Below are 27,603 nucleotides of genomic sequence, written 5' to 3'. Positions count from 1 at the left end.
TTTCCTTAAACAGCGGTTTTCTGTAGTGTAGCTTCCCCCCCCCCACCTAACCCCATCCCCCTACCCTAGCAGATCCTATTTTTTTTTTAAAAGAAAAACGTTTTCTGCCCCCCTCTCTCTTTGATGATCATTGGTGGTAGTGGTTGCTGCATGCACGCGCGCGCACCCGCAGGCCCCCCCTTTGCACGCTCCCAGCATCCGGCGTGCACAAAGCACTTGAAGGAACTGGATGCCGGGGAGCGATGGGCCGATCACCCGCCTCCCTTGTAAGCTCCCACCCACCAACGGCACCATCGCTACCGGTGCAGAGAGGGCCACAGAGTGGCTCTCTCTGCATCGGATGCTTTTTAAAAGGTATTGCAGGATGCCTCAATATCGAGGCATCACTGCAATACCCTGAGAGCTGCTGGAAGCGATTGCGATCGCTTCCAGCACTCTCTTAGACAACTGACGTACCAGGTACGTCCATTGTCACTTACTGAAAGTTTTTGCAGGACGTACCTGGTACGTCAATTGTCATTAAGGGGTTAAATGGACTTTCTAAAGATAACATTATTTTCATCATATCTTATAATTTACTATAAAAAAATTATAAAATATGAAGAAAAATTGAAAAAAAAAAAAACTTTTTCTAACTTTGACCCCCAAAATCTGTTACATATCTACAACCACCAAAAAACACCTATGCTAAATAGTTTCTAAATTTTGTCCTGAGATTAGAAATACCCAATGTTTACATGTTTTTTGCTTTTTTTGCAAGTTATAGGGCAATAAATACAAGTAGCACTTTACTATTTCCAAACCATTTTTTTTTTCAAAATTAGCGCTAGTTACATTGGGACACTGATATCTTTCAGGAATCTCTGAATATCCATTGACATGTATATATTTTTTTTTAGTAGACAACCCAAAGTATTGATCTAGGCCCATTTTGGTATATTTCATGCCACCATTTCACCGCCAAATGCGATCAAATAAAAAAAATCGTTCACTTTTTCACAAATTTTTTCACAAACTTTAGGTTTCTCCCTGAAATTATTTACAAACAGCTTGTGCAATTATGGCACAAATGGTTGTAAATTCTTCTCTGGGATCCCCTTTGTTCAGAAATAGCAGACTTATATGGCTTTGGTGTTTCTTTTTGGTAATTAGAATGCCACTAAATGCCACTGCGCACCACACGTGTATTATGCCCAGCAGTGAAGGGGTTAATTAGGGAGCATGTAGGGAGCTTTTTGGGGTAATTTTAGCTTTAGTGTAGTAGACAACCCTAAGTATTGATCTAGGCCCATTTTGGTATATTTCATGCCACCATTTCACCGCCAAATAAAAAAAAAAACGTTACATTTTTCACAATTTTAGGTTTCTCACTGAAATCATTTACAAACAGCTTGTGCAGTTATGGCACAAATGGTTGTAAATGCTTCTCTGGGATCCCCTTTGTTCAGAAATAGCAGACATATATGGCTTTGGCGTTGCTTTTTTGTATTTTGAAGGCCGCTAAATGCCGCTGCGCATCACACGTGTATTATGGCTAGCAGTGAAGGGGTTAATTAGGTAGCTTGTAGGGAGCTTGCAGGGTAATTATTAGATTTAGTGTAGAGCTCAGCCTCCCACCTGAAACATCAGACCCCCTGATCCCTCCCAAACAGCTCTCTTCCCTCCCCCACCCCACAATTGTCCCCGCCATCTTAAGTACTGGCAGAAAGTCTGCCAGTACTAAAATAAAAGCTATATTTGTTTGTTTGTTTTTTAAAAGCATATTTACATATGCTGCTGTGTACGATCCCCCCATAGCCCCCAACCTCACTGATCCCCCCCCAAACAGCTCTATAACCCTCCCACTCTAACTTAATGGGCGCCATCTTGGGTACTGGCAGCTGTCTGCCAGTACTCAGTTTAGAAGAAAAAATGTTTTTGTTTTACATTTTTTAAACTTTTCTGTAGTGTAGCTTCCCCCCACACAAAACCAACCCCCCACCCCTCCACGATCTCTTTTTGTGCTTTTGCACAAACAAGATTAGGCCACTTAACTTTTTACTTTTTAATCATTTTCCGTAGTGTAGCGGTTTCCACCCGCTCCCGCCCAGTGCACGCGCCCGCCACCCTCCGTGCACGTGCGCGCGTCCGTGCGCGCCCCCCCGACGGTCCCGCCCACGATCCGCCCCCCTTGACGTCACACGGCACACCGATGGCCGCCCACCCGCCTCCGATACCGGCCATCGATGTCAGGTGCAGAGAGGGCCACAGAGTGGCTCTCTCTGCATCGGATGGCCATGTAAGGTTATTGCAGGATGCCTCCATATCGAGGCATCACTGCAATAACCGGAAAGCAGCTGGAATCGAGCAGGATCGCTTCCAGCTGCTTTCCACACCGAGGACGTGCAGGGTACGTCCTCAGGCGTTAACTGCCTTTTTTTTTTTGAGGACGTACCCTGCACGTCCTCGGTCATTAAGGGGTTAATACCTTATTTTTCTAAGAATGTCCTGAGGGCATATACATTGCTAAGTTTGATCTCTAGATATGATTTTTCTGAAAAACATCCTCAGTGCCTTCATTTCCATACCCTATCGGAGATAGGGAGCAAGTTATTATACAGGGAATGCAGAATTATTAGGCAAATGAGTATTTTGACCACATCATCCTCTGTATGCATGTTGTCTTACTCCAAGCTGTATAGGCTCGAAAGCCTACTACCAATTAAGCATATTAGGTGATGTGCATCTCTGTAATGAGAAGGGGTGTGGTCTAATGACATCAACACCCTATATCAGGTGTGCATAATTATTAGGCAACTTCCTTTCCTTTGGCAAAATGGATCAAAAGAAGGACTTGACAGGCTCAGAAAAGTCAAAAATAGTGAGATATCTTGCAGAGGGATGCAGCACTCTTAAAATTGCAAAGCTTCTGAAGCGTGATCATCGAACAATCAATCGTTTCATTCAAAATAGTCAACAGGGTCGCAAGAAGCGTGTGGAAAAACCAACAAAATAACTGCCCATGAACTGAGAAAAGTCAAGCGTGCAGCTGCCAAGATGCCACTTGCCACCAGTTTGGCCATATTTCAGAGCTGCAACATCACTGGAGTGCCCAAAAGCACAAGGTGTGCAATACTCAGAGACATGGCCAAGGTAAGAAAGGCTGAAAGACGACCACCACTGAACAAGACACACAAGCTGAAACGTCAAGACTGGGCCAAGAAATATCTCAAGACTGATTTTTCTAAGGTTTTATGGACTGATGAAATGAGAGTGAGTCTTGATGGGCCAGATGGATGGGCCCGTGGCTGGATTGGTAAAGGGCAGAGAGCTCCAGTCCGACTCAGACGCCAGCAAGGTGGAGGTGGAGTACTGGTTTGGGCTGGTATCATCAAAGATGAGCTTGTGGGGCCTTTTCGGGTTGAGGATGGAGTCAAGCTCAACTCCCAGTCCTACTGCCAGTTTCTGGAAGAAACCTTCTTCAAGCAGTGGTACAGGAAGAAGTCTGCATCCTTCAAGAAAAACATGATTTTCATGCAGGACAATGCTCCATCACACGCGTCCAAGTACTCCACAGCGTGGCTGGCAAGAAAGGGTATAAAAGAAGAAAATCTAATGACATGGCCTCCTTGTTCACCTGATCTGAACCCCATTGAGAACCTGTGGTCCATCATCAAATGTGAGATTTACAAGGAGGGAAAACAGTACACCTCTCTGAACAGTGTCTGGGAGGCTGTGGTTGCTGCTGCACGCAATGTTGATGGTGAACAGATCAAAACACTGACAGAATCCATGGATGGCAGGCTTTTGAGTGTCCTTGCAAAGAAAAGTGGCTATATTGGTCACTGATTTGTTTTTGTTTTGTTTTTGAATGTCAGAAATGTATATTTGTGAATGTTGAGATGTTATATTGGTTTCACTGGTAAAAATAAATAATTGAAATGGGTATATATTTGTTTTTTGTTAAGTTGCCTAATTATTATGCACAGTGATAGTTACCTGCACACACAGATATCCCCCTAAAATAGCTAAAACTAAAAACAAACTAAAAACTACTTCCAAAACTATTCAGCTTTGATATTAATGAGTTTTTTGGGTTCATTGAGAACATGGTTGTTGTTCAATAATAAAATTAATCCTCAAAAATACAACTTGCCTAATAATTCTGCACTCCCTGTATGCTTACTTGTGTAATAGTATCAATGCTGACTTATCTCTCCCAATGGTTCATAATATCATACACTGAATGAACCCATTAGGATATCTGGTTTCAAGTTGGAATATCCAGAAAGCTTCTCTGCGGGCTAATTCCTTATCTCTGTCTCCCCCCCTTTTTTGGGCTTTTTACTAGTTCTATAGCTTGCCATTTGAATGAGATGACTGACTGATTGTGCCTGTGTATGAAATGTGTGGCTAGTGCAGAGCATTCTGTTTTGCATTTTATGTTACTTAAGTGTTCACGAATACGGGACCTGACCTCCCTAGTGGTCAGGCCCACGTATTGCAGTTTGCATTCAGTACATGCAATTAGATAGACTATATAACTAATGCTGCAATTTATACATTGTGAGGTATTGTATGTTTTGCCTGTTCTGTATGATTTAAACTCTGGGGTTACTAGTATATAATCACAAGCTTTGCATCGTGCTCCCACATTTAAAGGTACCTATATGAGTAAGCCAACTGCTACCTCCACTTTTCTTTGGGAGTACTGTAGGTGATAAAACATTAGCTAGGGTCATTCCTTTCCGATAGGAAAAGCGACATCCTGTGTTAGCTACCTTTTTCAGTTTAGTATCTGCCAGTAAAATTGGCATATGTTTCTTGATTACTTTACAAATCTCATAGTATTGGTCACTATAGTTTGTAACAAAAGTTACCTTATTTTTGTTAGTCACATGATTATCGCAACTATACTGGGATAGCACAGAGACTCTATACAGATTGTCTATTTGTGTGAAGAAGGGGTTTTTCTATTTGGTGCTAAGATTGCTCTTGTATGTATTGCAAACCTGCATTCTTAGCTGCCAACTTGGCAATCTGAAAGGCGGCATCCGTAACAAAAGAATTGGCTAGTTTAAGGGCCTTGATTCTATCCAATATGTCCTCCAAAGGAGTCTCAGTCTTAAGAGGGCATCAAACCAAAAGGCAGCCGCAATTGTAACTGGTACAATGCAGGCCGTTGGTTGCAATAGAAACCCTTGATGAACAAACAGCTTCTTTAGAAGACCCTCCAACTTTTTATCCATAGGGTCCTTGAAAGCACAACTGTCCTCAATAGGAATATTCGTACGCTTAGCTAGAGTAGAAATAGCTCCCTCCACCTTAGGAATCGTTTGCCAAACATCTCTAATGGCGTCAGGTAAAGGATACATTTTCTTAAATATAGGGGAAGGATTGAACGGCATACCTGGCCTTTCCCATTCCTTGTTAATAATTTCCGAAATTCTTTTAGGAATCGGAAAAACATCAGCATAAGTAGGGACCTCCAAATATCTGTCCATCTTACACAATTTCTCTGGAGGGACTACAATAGAGTCACAGTCATCCAGGGTTAACAAAACCTCCCGCAATAACAGGCGAAGGTGTTCAAGCTTAAATCTGAAGGACATCACGTCCGAATCTGTCTTGGGTAATGTACTACCTGAGTCAGACAGTTCTCCTTCTGACAAAACCTCCCTACCCCCCCCCTTCAGATTCCTGGGAGGGAAGATCGGAGATCGCCATCAAGGAATCGGAAGTCGCATTGACTACCTGTGTCTCTATTCTACTACGTTTACCCTGTAGTATTGGCAACTTAGATAACACTTCTGTAACGGTTGAGGACATAACTGTAGCCATATCCTGCAGAGTGAATGATGCAGACACCGATGAAGAACATGGTGTCGCCTGTGTGGGCGTTATGGGCTGAGACGCTTGGGATTGAGGATTATCCTGAACCTCATCATTCTGAGTACTATCATTATTATCATCAGTTAGGAATATTTGTTCCTTACACTGTAATGCCCTAGTTATACATGAGTGAACAACAATCAAATTTGACTCGACAGAAATTCGATTGTAAAATAAATATGTTGAGTACTGTATCTTTAAGAACTCAAGTCACACAGTTATCCGTTTTTTATTTGTCAATTGGGAAACAAAATATGCTGAATACTGTTTAACAAGGGAGAAGCTCTCCAAGTTCTCTTTCCCTCTTACGCCGTTTATTATACTTTGGCAAGAACCCACAAGTATCTGACACAGCTTGCTTTTTTTTTTAAAAATAAAATGTCTCGTCACCTCGCCGCAGCTCTACTGTGGCTCCTACCTGCTCTTGAGACCGGACCGATAATAACAAGTGCACAATCCGGATCAGCAGGCTTAGAGGGCGAAAAGACAAACTGACTGCGCTATAAAAGCGCGTGAATCCTAAGCTCCGCCCCTTGTGGGCAAAATTCCAATACTCATACCAACACAAGCAACATCCGCCATTAACCGGAGACCAGTAAAAACATAATTTATGTAAGAACTTACCTGATAAATTCATTTCTTTCATATTAACAAGAGTCCATGAGCTAGTGACGTATGGGATATACATTCCTACCAGGAGGGGCAAAGTTTCCCAAACCTTAAAATGCCTACAAATACACCCCTCACCACACCCACAAATCAGTTTAACGAATAGCCAAGAAGTGGGGTGATAAGAAAAAAAGTGCGAAGCATATAAAATAAGGAATTGGAATAATTGTGCTTTATACAAAAAAATCATAACCACCACAAAAAAGGGTGGGCCTCATGGACTCTTGTTAATATGAAAGAAATGAATTTATCAGGTAAGTTCTTACATAAATTATGTTTTCTTTCATGTAATTAACAAGAGTCCATGAGCTAGTGACGTATGGGATAATGACTACCCAAGATGTGGATCTTTCCACACAAGAGTCACTAGAGAGGGAGGGATAAAATAAAGACAGCCAATTCCTGCTGAAAATAATCCACACCCAAAATAAAGTTTAACGAAAAACATAAGCAGAGGATTCAAACTGAAATCGCTGCCTGAAGAACTTTTCTACCAAAAACTGCTTCAGAAGAAGAAAATACATCAAAATGGTAGAATTTAGTAAAAGTATGCAAAGAGGACCAAGTTGCTGCTTTGCAGATCTGGTCAACCGAAGCTTCATTCCTAAACGCCCAGGAAGTAGATACTGACCTAGTAGAATGAGCTGTAATTCTCTGAGGCGGAATTTTACCCGACTCAACATAGGCAAGATGAATTAAAGATTTCAACCAAGATGCCAAAGAAATGGCAGAAGCTTTCTGGCCTTTTCTAGAACCGGAAAAGATAACAAATAGACTAGAAGTCTTACGGAAAGATTTCGTAGCTTCAACATAATATTTCAAAGCTCTAACAACATCCAAAGAATGCAACGATTTCTCCTTAGAATTCTTAGGATTAGGACATAATGAAGGAACCACAATTTCTCTACTAATGTTGTTGGAATTCACAACCTTAGGTAAAAATTCAAAAGAAGTTCGCAACACCGCCTTATCCTGATGAAAAATCAGAAAAGGAGACTCACAAGAAAGAGCAGATAATTCAGAAACTCTTCTAGCAGAAGAGATGGCCAAAAGGAACAAAACTTTCCAAGAAAGTAATTTAATGTCCAATGAATGCATAGGTTCAAACGGAGGAGCTTGAAGAGCTCCCAGAACCAAATTCAAACTCCAAGGAGGAGAAATTGACTTAATGACAGGTTTTATACGAACCAAAGCTTGTACAAAACAATGAATATCAGGAAGAATAGCAATCTTTCTGTGAAAAAGAACAGAAAGAGCGGAGATTTGTCCTTTCAAAGAACTTGCGGACAAACCCTTATCTAAACCATCCTGAAGAAACTGTAAAATTCTCGGTATTCTAAAAGAATGCCAAGAAAAATGATGAGAAAGACACCAAGAAATATAAGTCTTCCAGACTCTATAATATATCTCTCGAGATACAGATTTACGAGCCTGTAACATAGTATTAATCACGGAGTCAGAGAAACCTCTTTGACCAAGAATCAAGCGTTCAATCTCCATACCTTTAAATTTAAGGATTTCAGATCCGGATGGAAAAAAGGACCTTGCGACAGAAGGTCTGGTCTTAACGGAAGAGTCCATGGTTGGCAAGATGCCATCCGGACAAGATCCGCATACCAAAACCTGTGAGGCCATGCCGGAGCTATTAGCAGAACAAACGAGCATTCCCTCAGAATCTTGGAGATTACTCTTGGAAGAAGAACTAGAGGCGGAAAGATATAGGCAGGATGATACTTCCAAGGAAGTGATAATGCATCCACTGCCTCCGCCTGAGGATCCCGGGATCTGGACAGATACCTGGGAAGTTTCTTGTTTAGATGAGAGGCCATCAGATCTATCTCTGGGAGCCCCCACATTTGAACAATCTGAAGAAATACCTCTGGGTGAAGAGACCATTCGCCCGGATGCAACGTTTGGCGACTGAGATAATCCGCTTCCCAATTGTCTACACCTGGGATATGAACCGCAGAGATTAGACAGGAGCTGGATTCCGCCCAAACCAAAATTCGAGATACTTCTTTCATAGCCAGAGGACTGTGAGTCCCTCCTTGATGATTGATGTATGCCACAGTTGTGACATTGTCTGTCTGAAAACAAATGAACGATTCTCTCTTCAGAAGAGGCCAAAACTGAAGAGCTCTGAAAATTGCACGGAGTTCCAAAATATTGATCGGTAATCTCACCTCCTGAGATTCCCAAACTCCTTGTGCCATCAGAGATCCCCACACAGCTCCCCAACCTGTGAGACTTGCATCTGTTGAAATTACAGTCCAGGTCGGAAGAACAAAAGAAGCCCCCTGAATTAAACGATGGTGATCTGTCCACCACGTTAGAGAGTGTCGAACAATCGGTTTTAAAGATATTAATTGATATATCTTCGTGTAATCCCTGCACCATTGGTTCAGCATACAGAGCTGAAGAGGTCGCATGTGAAAACGAGCAAAGGGGATCGCGTCCGATGCAGCAGTCATAAGACCTAGAATTTCCATGCATAAGGCTACCGAAGGGAATGATTGAGACTGAAGGTTTCGACAAGCTGTAATCAATTTTAGACGTCTCTTGTCTGTTAAAGACAGAGTCATGGACACTGAATCTATCTGGAAACCCAGAAAGGTTACCCTTGTTTGAGGAATCAAAGAACTTTTTGGTAAATTGATCTTCCAACCATGATCTTGAAGAAACAACACAAGTCGATTCGTATGAGACTCTGCTAAATGTAAAGACTGAGCAAGTACCAAGATATCGTCCAAATAAGGAAATACCACAATACCCTGTTCTCTGATTACAGACAGAAGGGCACCGAGAATTTTTGTGAAAATTCTTGGAGCTGTAGCAAGGCCAAACGGTAGAGCCACAAATTGGTAATGCTTGTCTAGAAAAGAGAATCTCAGGAACTGATAATGATCTGGATGAATCGGAATATGCAGATATGCATCCTGTAAATCTATTGTGGACATATAATTCCCTTGCTGAACAAAAGGCAATATAGTCCTTACAGTTACCATCTTGAACGTTGGTATCCTTACATAACGATTCAATAATTTTAGATCCAGAACTGGTCTGAAGGAATTCTCCTTCTTTGGTACAATGAAGAGATTTGAATAAAACCCCATCCCCTGTTCCGGAACTGGAACTGGCATTAATTACTCCAGCCAACTCTAGATCTGAAACACAATTCAGAAATGCTTGAGCTTTCACTGGATTTACTGGGACACGGGAAAGAAAAAATCTCTTTGCAGGAGGTCTCATCTTGAAACCAATTCTGTACCCTTCTGAAACAATGTTCTGAATCCAAAGATTGTGAACAGAATTGATCCAAATTTCTTTGAAAAAACGTAACCTGCCCCCTACCAGCTGAACTGGAATGAGGGCCGTACCTTCATGTGAACTTAGAAGCAGGCTTTGCCTTTCTAGCAGGCTTGGATTTATTCCAGACTGGAGATGGTTTCCAAACTGAAACTGCTCCTTAGGACGAAGGATCAGGCTTTTGTTCTTTGTTGAAACGAAAGGAACGAAAACGATTGTTAGCCCTGTTTTTACCTTTAGATTTTTTATCCTGTGGTAAAAAAGTTCCTTTCCCACCAGTAACAGTTGAAATAATAGAATCCAACTGAGAACCAAATAATTTGTTTCCCTGGAAAGAAATGGAAAGTAGAGTTGATTTAGAAGCCATATCAGCATTCCAAGTCTTAAGCCATAAAGCTCTTCTGGCTAAGATAGCCAGAGACATAAACCTAACATCAACTCTAATAATATCAAAAATGGCATCACAGATAAAATTATTAGCATGCTGGAGAAGAATAATAATATCATGAGAATCACGATTTGTTACTTGTTGCGCTAGAGTTTCCAACCAAAAAGTTGAAGCTGCAGCAACATCAGCCAATGATATAGCAGGTCTAAGAAGATTACCTGAACACAGATAAGCTTTTCTTAGAAAAGATTCAATTTTTCTATCTAAAGGATCCTTAAACGAGGTACCATCTGACGTAGGAATGGTAGTACGTTTAGCAAGGGTAGAAATAGCCCCATCAACTTTAGGGATTTTGTCCCAAAATTCTAACCTGTCAGGCGGAACAGGATATAATTGCTTAAAACGTTTAGAAGGAGTAAATGAATTACCCAATTTATCCCATTCTTTGGAAATTACTGCAGAAATAGCATTAGGAACAGGAAAAACTTCTGGAATAACCGCAGGAGCTTTAAAAACCTTATCCAAACGTATAGAATTAGTATCAAGAGGACTAGAATCCTCTATTTCTAAAGCAATTAGTACTTCTTTAAGTAAAGAGCGAATAAATTCCATCTTAAATAAATATGAAGATTTATCAGCATCAATCTCTGAGATAGAATCCTCTGAACCAGAAGAGTCCAAAGAATCAGAATGATGGTGTTCATTTAAAAATTCATCTGTAGAGAGAGAAGATTTAAAAGACTTTTTACGTTTACTAGAAGGAGAAATAACAGACAAAGCCTTCTTTATGGATTCAGAAACAAAATCTCTTATGTTATCAGGAACATTCTGCACCTTAGATGTTGAGGGAACTGCAACAGGCAATGGTACATTACTAAAGGAAATATTATCTGCTTTAACAAGTTTGTCATGACAATTATTACAAACAACAGCTGGAGGAATAGCTACCAAAAGTTTACAGCAGATACACTTAGCTTTGGTAGATCCAGCAGGCAGTGATTTTCCTGTAGTATCTTCTGGCTCAGATGCAACGTGAGACATCTTGCAATATGTAAGAGAAAAAACAACATATAAAGCAAAATAGATCAAATTCCTTATAAGACAGTTTCAGGAATGGGAAAGAATGCCAAATATCAAGCTTCTAGCAACCAGAAGCAAATGAAAAATGAGACTGAAATAATGTGGAGACAAAAGCGACGCCCATATTTTTTAGCGCCAAATAAGACGCCCACTTTATTTGGCGCCTAAATGCTTTTGGCGCCAAAAATGACGCCACATCCGGAACGCCGACATTTTTGGCGCAAAATAACGTCAAAAAATGACGCAACTTCCGGCGACACGTATGACGCCGGAAACGGAAAAGAATTTTTGCGCCAAAAAAGTCCGCGCCAAGAATGACGCAATAAAATGAAGCATTTTCAGCCCCCGCGAGCCTAACAGCCCACAGGGAAAAAAGTCAAATTTTTGAGGTAAGAAAAATATGAAAATTCAATGCATAATCCCAAATATGAAACTGACTGTCTGAAAATAAGGAAAGTTGAACATTCTGAGTCAAGGCAAATAAATGTTTGAATACATATATTTAGAACTTTATAAATAAAGTGCCCAACCATAGCTTAGAGTGTCACAGAAAATAAGACTTACTTACCCCAGGACACTCATCTACATGTAGTAGAAAGCCAAACCAGTACTGAAACGAGAATCAGTAGAGGAAATGGTAAATATAAGAGTATATCGTCGATCTGAAAAGGGAGGTAAGAGATGAATCTCTACGACCGATAACAGAGAACCTTATGAAATAGACCCCGTAGAAGGAGATCACTGCATTCAATAGGCAATACTCTCTTCACATCCCTCTGACATTCACTGCACGCTGAGAGGAAAACCGGGCTCCAACTTGCTGCGGAGCGCATATCAACGTAGAATCTAGCACAAACTTACTTCACCACCTCCCTTGGAGGCAAAGTTTGTAAAACTGATTTGTGGGTGTGGTGAGGGGTGTATTTGTAGGCATTTTAAGGTTTGGGAAACTTTGCCCCTCCTGGTAGGAATGTATATCCCATACGTCACTAGCTCATGGACTCTTGTTAATTACATGAAAGAAATATACGCACTCAGAAATTGCCTTAAAAGTACAAAGCACTGTTTTCTTGCTATCCCTTGCATCTGCCAGCCCCAGAAAGTAAACCCACACCTGAGTGTCTGGAAAAACATATACACAATAACCCCCAGCTTCTAACTCCTAAATATACATTGTCAGAGAGTCTGGTACTGTCATCTTGTAGTTATATACCAGCGCTTCTAGATAGTAGTAGTAGTGGTTCTGTCACTAACCTTTACAAAGCATAGTGAACATACAGTCCATCTGGGTTCTGTTTCTGTGTCCCAGAATAAAAGAACTGCACTTACCTTCATGCTGAGTAACAGCATTATAACTTCACAGTGTCAAGAGGTCCACTTTTTCCTCCTGTGGTCCTGTGAAACAGCAAACGCAGCACAATCTGGGGAGGCACAGTGGAGACAAAAATTCACCAGTTCCCACAGTCTAAAATACTACTTAAAGCTGCTCTGTAATAAAATAGTACACTTTGGCACCATTTAAAAACAAAACACTCTTGAAGAATCTAAACTAAACACCTCTCTTTACCTCTTCCTATTACTAACACAGGCAAAGAGAATGACTGGGGGGGGGGGGGGGGAAGGGAGGGGCTATATATGCCGCTCTGCTGTGGAGCTCTTTGCCACTTCCTGCTGACCAGAAGGTGATATCCCACAAGTAAGGATGAAATCTGTGGACTCGTCATATCTCATAAAAGAAAGTTGTTAAATAACCTCCCTTCCCTCCAACCCCAGTCATTCGACTGAAGCAAAGGAGAGAAAGGAAGCAACAAGGTGCAGAGGTGTCTGAAGTTTATAACAAAAAAAAACCCTGTCCTTAAGAAAACAGGGCAGGCCGTGGACTCACTGTGTCAAGAAAGAAATTTATCAGGTAAGCATAAATTTTGTTTTCTTTCTAATGACACGGTGAGTCCACGGATCATCTAATTACTATTGGAAATCAATACCCAAGCTAGAGGACACAGATAAGGGAGGGACAAGACGGGGAATCTAAACTAATAAGGTATACCTAATGCAATATTATCAAACGATTGCAATAAACAATTTATTGAGTACACAAATAAGTTAAAAACATGGATCCATGTATAAACAATCAAATTTATACAACAATAATAGCTAAATAAATAGTTAAAACAAATAGTTATGTAACAGATATAGCATTTAAAATTGTGCAAACATTGCTCTTAAAAATATTCCTAAAAAATTAAAAATTTAGTATAAGGCTCACAACAGAAATTCAACAGAAATTTAACATAAAGGTCTCTTTGTGACTGAAACGCGTCCTCAGGTAAGCACAATTTAATTTTCTATTGATCTAAAAACAATCTACACCATCATATCTTTCTTTTACAGAAGGATCATCCAGGGATTATAACAAAATATTTGCCAAGAAGATAGAATTTTGGGTTGGAAAACGGCTAGCAAGTACTGACACTGTTATTCAGTATAAAACACTTGGAAAATCACCATAACTATTGCTGTTAGGATTCACAACACTTTAAGGATTATTGTTTTTTCTTAAAGAGACACACTACTTATTATAATTTATTGTTGGATTATTTTTTCTATTAAGTTTTCACTGTTGGACTATTTTTTGGACTATTATTTACATTTATATAAGTTACTATTTGAACACACCACAATGTTTTTGTAAATTTTTGGTTTTTCATTTTTCACAATCTTTGTTCTTAATTCACGTTTTTTGAAGATCAACCTATTTTTTGACCATTAATAATTTTTGTACACTAATTTTTGCACACAACTTTTTTGATACACATTTTTTACATTGGCTTATTGCTGTCACAATATTTTTTACTTGACAATGCGTATGTGTTAAACACACAGTTTAAGGTCTTACTCAGAGCCTTACACATTAGTCACTATTGGCAATATTTAGGAGCATTGCATAGAATCGAGAACATTATTGGTTAGATAATATTATATAACTGACTAATATATTTCACCTATTATGTGTATGTGGTAAACACAAAGTTGAATTTTTGTTGTGAGCCTTATACTAAATTTGGAATTTTTTAGGAATATTTTTAAGAGCAATGTTTGCACAATTTTAAATGCTATATCTGTTACATAACTATTTGTTTTAACTATTCATTTAGCTATTATTGTTGTATAAATTTGATTTATACAGCCTTCGTATAGTTGGCGCTTTGGTATACCTTATTAGTTTCATCTTTCCATTTTGACAACTAGGTGTCAAATTATCAAAGCCAGAGGTCTTATTTAGTAGGCGCTAGGTGTACTCCACTATCAACAGGGAATCTAAACGGAAGGCACCACTGCTTGAAGAACCTTTCTCCCAAAAGAAGCCTCAGCCAAGGCAAAAGTATCAAATTTATAGAATTTAGAAAAAGTGTGAAGAGAGGACCAATTTTCAGCATTGCAAATCTGTTCCACAGAAGCTTCATTTTTGAATGCCCAGGAAGAGGAAACAGCCCTAGAATGAACCATAACTCTCTCAGGAGGCTGCTGTCCAGCAGTTTCATAAGCCAAGCGAATGATACTCTTCAGCCACAAAGAAAGAAGTAGCCGTAGCTTTCTGCCCCTTACGTTTTCCAGAGAAAACTACAAACAGAGCAGAAGACTGACGGAAATCCTTAGTCGCCTGTAAATAGAAATTCAATGCACGCACCACATCCAGATTGTGCAGCAGACGTTCCTTCTGAGAAGAAGGGTTAGGACACAAGGAAGGAACAACAATCTCCTGATTAATGTTCCGATCTGAAACCACTTTAGGGAGAAACCCTACCTTAGTACGCAAAACTACCTTATCTGAATGAAAAATAACGTAAGGAGACTCATACTGTAATGCCGAGAGGTCTGAAACTCTACGAGCAGATAAAATAGCAACCAGAAACAAAACCTTCCAAGATAATAACTTAATATCTAAGGAATGCATAGGCTCAAACGGAGCCTGTTGAAGAACTTTAAGAACTAGATTAAGACTCCAGGGAGGAGTAACCGGCTTAAACACAGGCCTGATTCTGACCAAGGCCTGACAGAACGATTGCACTTCTGGTACATCCGCCAGACGGTTAAGTAACAAAATAGACAAGGCAGATATTTGACCCTTTAGGGAGCTTGCCGATAAACTCTTCTCCAAGCCCTCTTGGAGAAAAGGCAAAACATTTTAGGAATCCGAACTCTACTCCAAGAGTAGCCTTTGGATTCATACAAATGCAGATATTTGCGCCATATCTTATGGTAAATCTTTCTAGTCACAGGCTTACGCGCCTGAATCATGGTCTCAATGACCGACTCTGAAAATCCACGCTTAGATAAAATTAAGCGTTCAATCTCCAAGCAGTCAGCTTCAGAGAAACTAGCTTTGGATGAAGGAAGGGCCCCTGAAGTAGAATGTCCTTTCTCAATGGAAGTCTCCAAGGTGGACGAGACGACATCTCCACCAGGTCTGCATACCAGATCCTGCGAGGCCACGCAGGCGCTATGAGGATCACTGACACCCTCTCCTGTTTGATTCAAGCAATGACTCGAGGGAGGAGAGCGAACGGGGGAAATAGGTATGCAAGACTGAAATTTCAAGGTACCGCCAGAGCGTCTATCAGTACCGCCTGAGGATCCCTTAACCTCGACCTGTACTTCGGAAGCTTGGCATTCTGCCGAGATGCCATGAGATCCAGCTCCGGCTGTCCCGTTTTGAGAATTAAACTGGAAAACACTTCCGGGTGGAGTTCCCACTCCCCCGGGTGAAAGGTCTGTCTGCTCAGAAAATCCACCTCCCAGTTGTCCAGTCCTGGGATGTGGATCACTGACAGGCAGCAGTTGTGGGACTCTGCCCACTGAATTATCTTGGCTACCTCTGCCATGGTCAAGGAACTCTGCATTCCGCCCTGATAGTTTATGTAAGCCACTGAAGTTATGCTGTCCGACTGGAACCTGATAAACCGGGCCAAAGCTAACTGAGGCCAGGCCAGAAGAGCATTGAAGATTGCTCTCAGCTCCAGAATCTTTATGGGTAAAACAGACTCCGACCGAGTCCATGTCCCCTGAGCCTTTAGAGAGTCCCAGACTGCTCCCCATCCCAGTAGGCTGGCGTTCGTTGTCACAATCACCCAGATGGGTCTGCAGAAGCAGGTTCCCTGGGAGAGATGTTCCTGAGACAACCACCAAAGAAGAGAATACCTTGTCACCTGCTCCAGATTTACTCGTGGAGACCAATCCACATAATCTCTGTTCCACTGCCTGAGCATGCACAACTGCAGAGGCCTTAGGTGGAAACGGGATGATGTCCATGGCTGCTACTATCAGACCGATTACCTCCATGCATTGAGCCACTGATGGCTGAGGAGAGGACTGAAGCGCTAGACAGGAATCGAAAATCTTTGATTTCCTGACTTCTGTCAGAACAATTTTCATTGATAAGGAATCTATTATAGTTCCCAAGAAAACTACCCTTGTAGTTGGAACTAAGGAACTCTTTCAAATTCACCTTCCATCCGTGAGACTGCAGGAAGGATAACAACATTTCCGTGTGGGATCTTGCTTGTTGAAAGGATGGCGCCTGAACCAGAATGTTGTCCAGATAAGACGCTACTGCAATGCCCCGCAATCGGAGCACCACCAACAGGGATCCCAGAACCTTTGAGAAAATTCTGGGAGCTGTGGCAAGGCAGAATGGAAGCGTTTGTCTAGAAATGCAAACCTCAGAAACTTGTGATGGTCCCTGTGGATGGGAACATGCAGGTACGCGTCCTTTAAATCTACCGTTGTCATAAAACGACCCTCTTGAACCAAGGGAAGAATGGAACCAATAGTTTCCATCTTGAAGGACGGTACTCTGAGGAATTTGTTTAGACTTTTGAGATCTAAAATTGGTCTGAACGTTACCTCTTTTTTGGGAACCACAAACAGATTGGAGTAAAATCCTAGACCCTGATCCTGCATTGGAACAGGAACTATAACGCCCAGGTCAGAAAGATCATGAACACAGTGTAAGAATGCCTCTCTTTTGATCTGGTCTACAGATAATCTTGAGAGAAGAAGCCTGCCCTTGGGAGGAACAGTTTTGAACTCTAGCTTGTATCCCTGGGACACTATGTCCACCGCCCAGGGATCCTGAACATCCCGAACCTAGCCCTGAGCGAAGAAGGATAGTCTGCCCCCCACAAGATCCGGTCCCGGATCAGGGGGCAGACCCTTCATGCTGACTTTGAGTCATTGGCGGGCTTCTTAGCTTGCTTTCGCTTGTTCCACGACTGGTTGGACCTCCAGGAAGGCTTTGACTGTTTTTGTTTTGTAGAGGGAGAAGGCGGCTTGCCCTTGAAGTCTCGAAAAGAACGAAAATTACTCGGACGTCCCTTCTGCTTATTCCTCTTATCCTGAGGGAGGAAATTACCTTTTCCTCCTGTAACGTCGGAAATGATCTCAGCCAGACCCGGCTCAAACAAGGTCTTTCCCTTGTAAGGGATCGCCAAAAGCTTAGACTTAGATGACACATCCACACCTGTAGGGAGGCATCCGTAATAAAAGAATTGGCCAATTTAAGGGCCTTAATCCTATCCTGGATCTCTTCGAGGGGAGTGTCTGTCCGAATAGAATCAGACAACGCATCAAACCAGTATGCTGCCGCACTAGTGAGGGTAGCAATACACACTGCAGGCTGCCATTGTAAACCCTGGTGTACATACATTTTCTTGAGTAACCCCTCTAATTTCTTGTCCATAGGATCCTTAAAGGAACAACTATCTTCTATGGGAATAGTGGTCCTCTTAGCTAGCATGGAAATTGCGCTTTCCGCCTTCGGTACCGTCTGTCAAGACTCCTTGATAGAGTCTGCTATAGGAAACATCTTCTTAAATATAGGGGATGGAGAAAAAGGGATACCCGGTCTCTCCCATTCCCTAGCAATAATCTCTGTAGCTCGATCTGGTACAGGAAAAACCTCTACCATGATAGGTATATTAAAATACTTGTTTAGTTTACTAGACTTCTTAGGATAGACTACGACAGTGTCAGAGTTGTCCAGGGTAGCTAAAATCCCCTTAAGTAACAAATGGAGGTGTGAGCTTAAACCTGAAAGAAACAACTTCAGTATCACACTGTCTGAGTCTGAGATTTCACCCTCAGATGCTACCGAAGTATCCTCCTCCTCAGATTTCTGGGAAGGGACATTCGGATGAAGCCACTACTGTGTCAGCAACCTAATTTACTTGATTGTTTACATTTCCTCTTGCGCTTTCCCTGCAGCAGGATAAATAAACAAACTGATATTTTATTTAGAAAATACCCCACACAAAAAAAACTTTACTGTTCCTTTAAATTTTAAAATGAAACTACATTATTTTTCTGCTTTAATAAAATAAAGTAGCCCCAAAAAAACACTCCGGACAACCTTTGCTGAGGTGCTTACCTGCCTGACTGCAAACGGAGTGTACTATTCTGTTAGATAAACCGGACTCAACTTTTATTTTTTTAATAAATTGTGGTCCGGTAACCGCAATGCTGCTATATCTGTGACGCAGCTGTTTCCCCACTCCGGAACACAGGAAGTGTAAGAGGGAAAAAGGTCGCGCAATAGAAACTGCCGCCTTAGCTAACTTCGCCCATCGTGGGCATTACAATGTTAACCTCCCGTTCGGCTAAATGTATTACTACAGCCGTCAGGAGTAAAGTAAAAACAACACCACCACCCACTGAGCCAAGAGTCCCCTCCTTCGCAGTGCCTGCTATTGCTGCCATTAATAAACGATCCCCCTAGCAATAGGCAAATGTGTCTTGTCCCACAAATGTATTTTAGAGTGCCATCTATTTTATCTGCAATGTGTCCCAGAAAAAATAAAGTTAGCACTTACCTTAAGACTTCTGCCAGGCAGCACGGCAGCTCACTAGGTTTGAGAGGCCAGTTCCCTCACATGGACCTGTGGATAAAAACAAAGACTGAGTAATCTTACTCAGACTTGCACGGATAGGGCAGCATTAACACATGGGAGGCGCAGTGAGGATTGTACCCCACAAGTTCCCATTGCTTGAAAGCCACCACTGCTCTACTGAAGAGACTGATATGGACTACGGCTAAAACCCTAGGACAAAGCAGAATAATCTTGCACTGCTGAAAAATAATAACATCTTGCTTGAAGAATCTTTTTTTTCCAACACCTAACTTTTTTCCGCCTCCTGCTGGGCAGGAATGATATTCCCAATAGTAATTAGATGATTCGTGGGACTCATTGTGTCATTAGAAAGAAATTATATTTTCAAATTAGTTTTTTTTTTTTACACAGATCTTTTGAAATGCATTTTAATAGTTGTATTTATTTATTGTTAATTAACTTTTATGCTCCTCTACCTCTATCAAAACCGCACAGACTTCTTTAGAGAGAGGTGAAGGAGTAGGTGGGCGGAGCAGGGCAGCAACTCCAGATTTAAAGGGACAGTCCAAAATAAGCTTTCATGATTCAGATAGAGAATGTAATTTTAAACAATTTTCCAATTTACTTTTATCACCAATTTTGCTTTGTTCTCTTGGTATTCTTAGTTGAAAGCTAAACCTAGGAGGTTCATATGCTAATTTCTAAGCTTTGAAGGCCGCCTCTTCTCTCAGGGCATTTTGACAGTTTTTCACCACTAGAGGGTGTTAGTTAACGTTTATCATATAGATAACACTGTGCTCAAGCACGTGGATTTCCAGTGAGCAAGCTCTGATTGGCTAAAATGGATGTTTGTCAAAAGACCTGAAATAAGGGGTGTTAATAATGCAAAACTAGGGAATGGGTAATAAAGCGATTATCTATCTTTTCAAACAATAAAAATGCTGGTGTAGACTGTCCCTTTAAGAGCAGTCAGTCAGTGTCACCTCTGCTCCTGATGTCCTGAAGAGCTGTTGTGGACCGAGTTGTATACTTACCTCCACTGATCGATTGACAGTACAGCTTGTGCAGAACAAGGGTCAGGTCACACTCCAGCTATTATAGCTTTCCTGTGTGCTGTTATTTTTGCAAACGTAGGCGAGTGAGGCCAGACCAGCAATTCATGCAATGTTTTTTTTTTGTTTGTTTGTTTTTTAACCTTCTCTCCTCAAGTTGTTCTATAACATTTAGCATCTATAGCTGCTGTTTTGTAATTTGTAATCCATGGAGAAGCCTCAAATAATTTGCTTACTAAATGATCACACTTTCAATGGAACGTTCTATAGCAGCTATTTTACTATTAATATATGTTTGTGTGTGTGTTTATGCATGTGTATACGTGTGTTTGTGTGAGTATGTACATGTTTGAGTGTGTGTGAAAATATATATATTTTTTATAAATAGAAAATTCCTCGTTAGCTATGCCTTGGAAGGGGTTCTGTTCGAATGAAGGAGGCTCTGCCACAGAATTTGCCCTGGAGCCCAGTGAGTTCTAATTACACAGCTGATGTACTATCAATGTCCCTCTAAAATCTTAGAAAACAAATAGGGATGCATTCTGATTTATTATGTATATAATGAAAAGAAGACTTACGAGCATGAGCCAAACTTAGTGCCCAGAGACGCAAGTATGAGGCGGTATTGGAGATGCATCCTAGACAGTATTCAATACTGTGAATAGCTTGATGCATAAAAACATCTGCAAAATTGAACTGAAAAACATACAGATTTAAAGAAATCAGCATTTTCATATGTGATGTTAGAAAGCAGTGAGAAGCATAATACACTGTGTTATTCTAAAGAATTAAAAAAAAAAATTTTGTTTGTTTTTTTATAGAATATTTATTTGAAGAAACAATACACCATTGGTGCCAAAAGTCCACAGACATTCATTTTCTAAGTCAGTGACAAGGGTGCAAGACCAGATGGGAATGCAGGGCCATGGGGGAAGTTCAGGGAAGATACATGGCAGACAGCTATTGTTTGGGTGAGGAAAAGTGTGGGCAGTTATATCTTACAAGTCCTAGCCAAATCTGTTCAAATGAGACAGGTAGCATAGGAAAGCAGACAAAGACAGAAGTTTAAAGGGTCAATGTACTTGAAAACCGTTATTTAAAAAAAAAAAAACCAATCCTTTTAATACACATTCCACAGTTTTACATAAACAACGCTACTATATTAATATATGTTTCCTCTATGATTACCTGTATCTAAGCCTCTGCAGACTGCCCCTTATTTCAGATCTTTTTTACAATCTTGCATTTTAGGCAATTAGTGCTGGTTCTTGTATAACCATTATCATTCTCAACGAGAGTAAGCACAATGCTATCTATGTGACACACACAAATTAGCACAGTCTAGCTGTTGTGCAATATTTACTAAGCACTGAGATAAGAGGTGGCCTGCTGGGGCTAAGAAACACGCAAAGTTAGAGGCTAAAAAGTATATTATTAATATAACAATGTTGATTATGCAAAGCTGGAAAATGGGTAGTAAAGGCTTTTTAAACAAAAATAAAAAAAAATCAAGTAGTCTATCCCTTTTAAAGTGGTAAAAAAGATTAAAGGGACAGTCTACACGTAGTCTTCTTAAAGTCTTACTTTAAATTAAGCTGCAAATATTCTCCTGCACCTTTTCTATATCATGCAGCAGAAACGGTAAAAAAGGTAATTTTTAAATTAATATTAATAATATTTATATTGTTTCTGGTCACTTTAAAAATGGCGGCCAAGCTCTGCCCACTGATGACATCACAATCTGGGCTGCATTAAAGGCTTCACCAGTTACAAAAGACTCACTAATTGGATTCAACAGACTGTCAATGCTATTTAGCACAGTGCATAGATGCAGCCCAGGTCGTGATGTCATCAGTGGGCGGAGATTGGCAGCCATTTCAAAGTGCCCAGAAACAATATTCATTTTAAAATAACTTGTTTACTGTTACTGCTGCGTAATATAGAAAGTTGTGCCGGACGATACTTGCAACTTAATCTAAAAACATAATTTATGCTTACCAGATAAATTCCTTTTCTTCCGGATAGGGAAAGTCCACGGCTTCATTCCTTACTGTTGGGAAATACAACACCTGGCCACCAGGCGGAGACAAAGACACCCCAGCCAAAGGCTTAAATATCCCTCCCACTTCCTCATTAACCCAATCATTCTGCCAAGGGAACAAGAAAAATTAGAGACCACGGCTTCATTCCTTACTGTTGGAAAAACTATACCAAAGCTCCAGAGGACACTGAATGAATAATGTGAGGGAACAAAAAGGAAGAAGCTGACCCTATTCTGAGGGCACAACAGCCTGCAAAACTTTTCTCCTGAAAACTGCTTTAGCAGAAGCTAAAACATTAAACTTGTAAAATTTTAAATAAGTATGTAAGGACCGCCTTACAAATCTGATCCATAGAGGCCACTTTCTTAAAGGCCCAAGAGGAAGCCACTGCTCTAGTGGAATGAGCCGTTACCCTCTCAGGAGGACGATGTCCCGCTGTCTCGTAAGCTAAGCAGATGACACTCCTTAACCAAAAATATAGGGAAGTCGAAGAAGCCTTCTGCCCCTTACGCTTCCCAGAATAGACAACAAACAAGGAGGAAGATTGTCTAAACTCCTTAGTAGCCTGAAGAAAGAACTTCAAGGCGCGAATCACATCAAAATTGTGAAGTAAGCGCTCCTTCGATGAAGAAGGATTAGGACACAAGGAAGGAACCACAATCTCCTGATTGCTGTTCCGATCCGACACAACCTTAGGAAGAAAACCTAATTTAGTATGTAAAACTACGCTCAAAACGGAACCTGTTGCAAAACCCGAAGAACAAGATCTAGGCTCCAAGGAGGAGCCCCAGATCTAAACACAGGTCTGATCCTAATCAGAGCCTTAAAAAAAATGCACATCTGGAAGCTCAGCCAGTCTCTTGTGCAATAAAACCGACAGGGCCGAAATCTGTCCCCTCAGGGAACTAGCAGAAAGGCCCTCCTCCAGCCCATCCTGGAGAAAAAATAAGATCCTGGCAACCTTAACTCTGTCAGGAAAAACCACACTCTACACACCAGAATAAGTAGGTCCTCCACACCATGTGGTAGATACGCAGAGTAACTGGTTTACAAGCTTGAATAAGAGTATCAATGACACTAAGACTAAGCTTTCAAACTCCATGCAGTCAGCCTCAGAGAATCTAGATTTTGATGAACAAATGGACCTTGTATCAGCAGGTCTCTGCAACAAGGTAACTTCCACGGAGGAGATGAGGACATCCCCACTAGATCCGCGAACCACGCCCTTTGTGGCCACGATGGAGCAATCAGGATTACTGATACCCACTCCTGCTTGATGCGGGCCACCAGTCGAAGAAGCGGTAATCGAGGAAAAGATAAGAGTTTGAACCTCCAGGGCACTGCTAGTGCATCTATTAGATCCGCTTGGGGATCCCTCGACCCATACCTGGGTAGCTTGGTATTGAGATGGGACGCCATGAGATCTATCTCCAGCGTCCCCCACTTGCTGCATATCTCTGCAAACACCTCAAGATGGAGAGACCATTCACCTGGATGGAAGGATTGCCTGATGAGAAAATCCGCCTCCCAGTTGTCCACACCCGGAATGTGGATCTATAGAGGTCATAAACTGGCCTTCCTGAATTAAAGGAAGGATGGACCTTATCATCTCCATCTTGAAGGAAGGGACACTGAGAAATGTAAGCACTTTAGGTCCAGAATTGAGACCACAAAAAGGTTTGAATAAAACTCCTAAGGAGGATAGATCCCGAACGCACCCTAGAAAGGCATCCCTCTTTTCTGGTCTGGTAGACAGATTCGAGAGAAGGAATCTGCTCTTGGTGGATGAGGTTTGAAGCCTATCTTGTATCCCTGAGATACCACATCCAGGACCGACGGATCCTGTACGTTCTTGAACTAAGCATCTGAAAAAATAGACAGTCTGCCCCCTACACAATCCGATCCCGAATCAGGGGATGTCCCTTCATGCCGATTTATTTTCGGCGGGCTTCTTATTCTGCTTGGATTTATTCCAGGACTGAGCCAGCTTCCAAGTACTCTTGGGTTGCTCGGGCTTGGAGGAGGATTGTTGTCATTGGGATTTGTCAGAATGAAATTTAGAAGATTGTCGTCCCTTAAACTTGTTCTTCTTATCTTGCAGTAGGAAGGCACCCTTGCCTCCGGTAACTGTAGAAATAATAGAGTCCAGGCCTGGACCAAATAAAATCTTTCCCTTGATGGGAAGAGAAAGGAGCCTTGACTAAGAAGTCATATCCGCAGACCAAGACTTCAACCAGAGCGCCTGGCGGGCTAAAACCGCAAAGCCAGAGGCCTTTGCATTTAGGCGAATAATTTGCATGTTCGCATCACAGATAAAAGAATTAGCAATTCTCAGAGCTTTAATTCTGTTTTAAATATATCCTCGAGGGGAGATCCAACCTCAATGAGTTCAGACAAAGATTCACACCAGTAGGTAGCCGCTCCGGCAACCACGGCAACTGCCGCCTCCGGTTGAAACAAAAATCCTGTATATTGAAACATCTTTCTCAGAAAGGTTTCCATTTTCTTATCTATCGGCAAACAAAGAACTATCCTCAAGAGGTATAGTAGTACATTTATCAAGCATAGAGATAGCACCATCCATTTTAGGAATGGAGCCCCACATATACAGTTGAGAGTCCGGGACAGGGAACAACTTTTTAAAAGTAGACAAGGGGGAAAAGGAAGAGCCAATTCTTTCCCATTCGTTCTTAAAAATGTTCGCCATCTTAACCGGCACAGGAAAAGTCAAAGGAACTTTCCTGTCTTTGTAAACTCTGTCTAATTTAGGTATCATAGGTTCTTAGGGAGTGCGGCCTCTGGAACCTCTAACGTAGACAGAACCTCCGTTAATAAAAAAACGCAAGTGCTCAATTTTAAATCTTAAGGGCGGGTCATTCGCAGCAGAAGCAGTTTATAACTGCGCGGCAAAGTCCGCAGGAAGAAGGCTCCCTCCGGATGGAGGATTAGATGTGCTACGGGGAACTGCATGTGGAGTGGATAATGTAGCAAGGCTAGTAATCTCACAGGACACCGAATCGTGAGAGGTAGACAGCTCAGAGGGACTAAGAGCCTTAGCAGGCTTGTCTCCCTTCTTAGACTTTATAACAGTGTTAAGGCATGTGGAACATAATTGAGTGGGCGGGAAAAACCACGACCTCCTCACAATATAAACAGGTATGATTTAGTACAGAAGGAGTACCTTCTAACATGTCAGAGTCCTCGATAGCTTAGGTTATACCCACAGGACACAAATAAAAACATTTTTTATTATAGAAAACTGTACCTTTATATTCCCAATGGCTGGGGCACTCACCAACTTCTAGACCCAGACAGTTAACAGAGGAAACGCTCTCCTCAGGTCCAAGTCTCTGCCGGAATAGAGGAAATGAACATAGACCCACATGGAGTGTAACACAGTACTTCCCTGTTATTACAAGTACAGCAAGTAATAGGAGCTGTGCAACACTTTCAAAAACTAAAGTGAAACCATGTAAATAATTAATACACCAATGAATTAACCCCGACTGTTCAATAACCCCCCTTCAGAGGATATTAACCCTGGATCCTATCAAGGTATAAAGGAGCCACACTGTGACGTTTGATGTGTAAAAAACATATTTTTTTGTAAGAACTTACCTAATAAGTTCATTTCTTTCATAGTGGCAAGAGTCCATGAGCTAGTGACGTATGGGATATACATTCTTACCAGGAGGGGGCAAAGCTTCCCAAACCTCAAAATGCCTATAAATACACCTCTCACCACACACATACCTCAGTTTTAACGTATAGCCAAGTAGTGAGGTGTAAAAAGGAGTAAAAAAGCATACAAAAAGAGGAACTGGAAAAAAAACAGAATTTATGTTTACCTGATAAATTACTTTCTCCAACGGTGTGTCCGGTCCACGGCGTCATCCTTACTTGTGGGATATTCTCTTCCCCAACAGGAAATGGCAAAGAGCCCAGCAAAGCTGGTCACATGATCCCTCCTAGGCTCCGCCTACCCCAGTCATTCGACCGACGTTAAGGAGGAATATTTGCATAGGAGAAACCATATGATACCGTGGTGACTGTAGTTAAAGAAAATAAATTATCAGACCTGATTAAAAAACCAGGGCGGGCCGTGGACCGGACACACCGTTGGAGAAAGTAATTTATCAGGTAAACATAAATTCTGTTTTCTCCAACATAGGTGTGTCCGGTCCACGGCGTCATCCTTACTTGTGGGAACCAATACCAAAGCTTTAGGACACGGATGAAGGGAGGGAGCAAATCAGGTCACCTAAATGGAAGGCACCACGGCTTGCAAAACCTTTCTCCCAAAAATAGCCTCAGAAGAAGCAAAAGTATCAAACTTGTAAAATTTGGTAAAAGTGTGCAGTGAAGACCAAGTCGCTGCCCTACATATCTGATCAACAGAAGCCTCGTTCTTGAAGGCCCATGTGGAAGCCACAGCCCTAGTGGAATGAGCTGTGATTCTTTCAGGAGGCTGCCGTCCGGCAGTCTCTTAAGCCAATCTGATGATGCTTTTAATCCAAAAAGAGAGAGAGGTAGAAGTTGCTTTTTGACCTCTCCTTTTACCAGAATAAACAACAAACAAGGAAGATGTTTGTCTAAAATCCTTTGTAGCATCTAAATAGAATTTTAGAGCGCGAACAACATCCAAATTGTGCAACAAACGTTCCTTCTTCGAAACTGGTTTCGGACACAAAGAAGGCACGACTATCTCCTGGTTAATGTTTTTGTTAGAAACAACTTTTGGAAGAAAACCAGGTTTAGTACGTAAAACCACCTTATCTGCATGGAACACCAGATAAGGAGGAGAACACTGCAGAGCAGATAATTCTGAAACTCTTCTAGCAGAAGAAATTGCAACCAAAAACAAAACTTTCCAAGATAATAACTTAATATCAACGGAATGTAAGGGTTCAAACGGAACCCCCTGAAGAACTGAAAGAACTAAGTTGAGACTCCATGGAGGAGTCAAAGGTTTGTAAACAGGCTTGATTCTAACCAGAGCCTGAACAAAGGCTTGAACATCTGGCACAGCTGCCAGTTTTTTGTGAAGTAACACAGACAAGGCAGAAATCTGTCCCTTCAAGGAACTTGCAGATAATCCTTTCTCCAATCCTTCTTGAAGAAAGGATAGAATCTTAGGAATCTTTACCTTGTCCCAAGGGAATCCTTTAGATTCACACCAACAGATATATTTTTTCCATATTTTGTGGTAAATTTTTCTAGTTACAGGCTTTCTGGCCTGAACAAGAGTATCAATAACAGAATCTGAGAACCCTCGTTTTGATAAGATCAAGCGTTCAATCTCCAAGCAG

The 27,603-nt window shown here is 41.3% G+C and overlaps 1 protein-coding gene across 1 annotated transcript in view; it reads right to left on the bottom strand.

Annotated features, from left to right (window-relative positions):
* Positions 1–20,653: 20,653 nt before the first annotated feature.
* ATP6V0A2 (ATPase H+ transporting V0 subunit a2) overlaps positions 20,654–27,603 on the bottom strand; it is a 236,702-nt gene continuing 229,752 nt past the window's right edge. The window contains exon 18 of the mRNA XM_053701819.1: positions 20,654–20,948. Coding sequence (XP_053557794.1) covers positions 20,763–20,948 — 186 coding nt within the window. The 3' untranslated portion in view covers positions 20,654–20,762. The remainder of the gene's footprint in view (positions 20,949–27,603) is intronic.

The sequence above is a fragment of the Bombina bombina genome, chromosome 2 (assembly GCF_027579735.1).
Source record: "Bombina bombina isolate aBomBom1 chromosome 2, aBomBom1.pri, whole genome shotgun sequence".
NCBI classification, from domain to species: Eukaryota; Metazoa; Chordata; class Amphibia; order Anura; family Bombinatoridae; genus Bombina; species Bombina bombina.
Note: the sequence above shows the minus strand (reverse complement) of the source record. Positions and strands in the feature narration are given on the sequence as shown.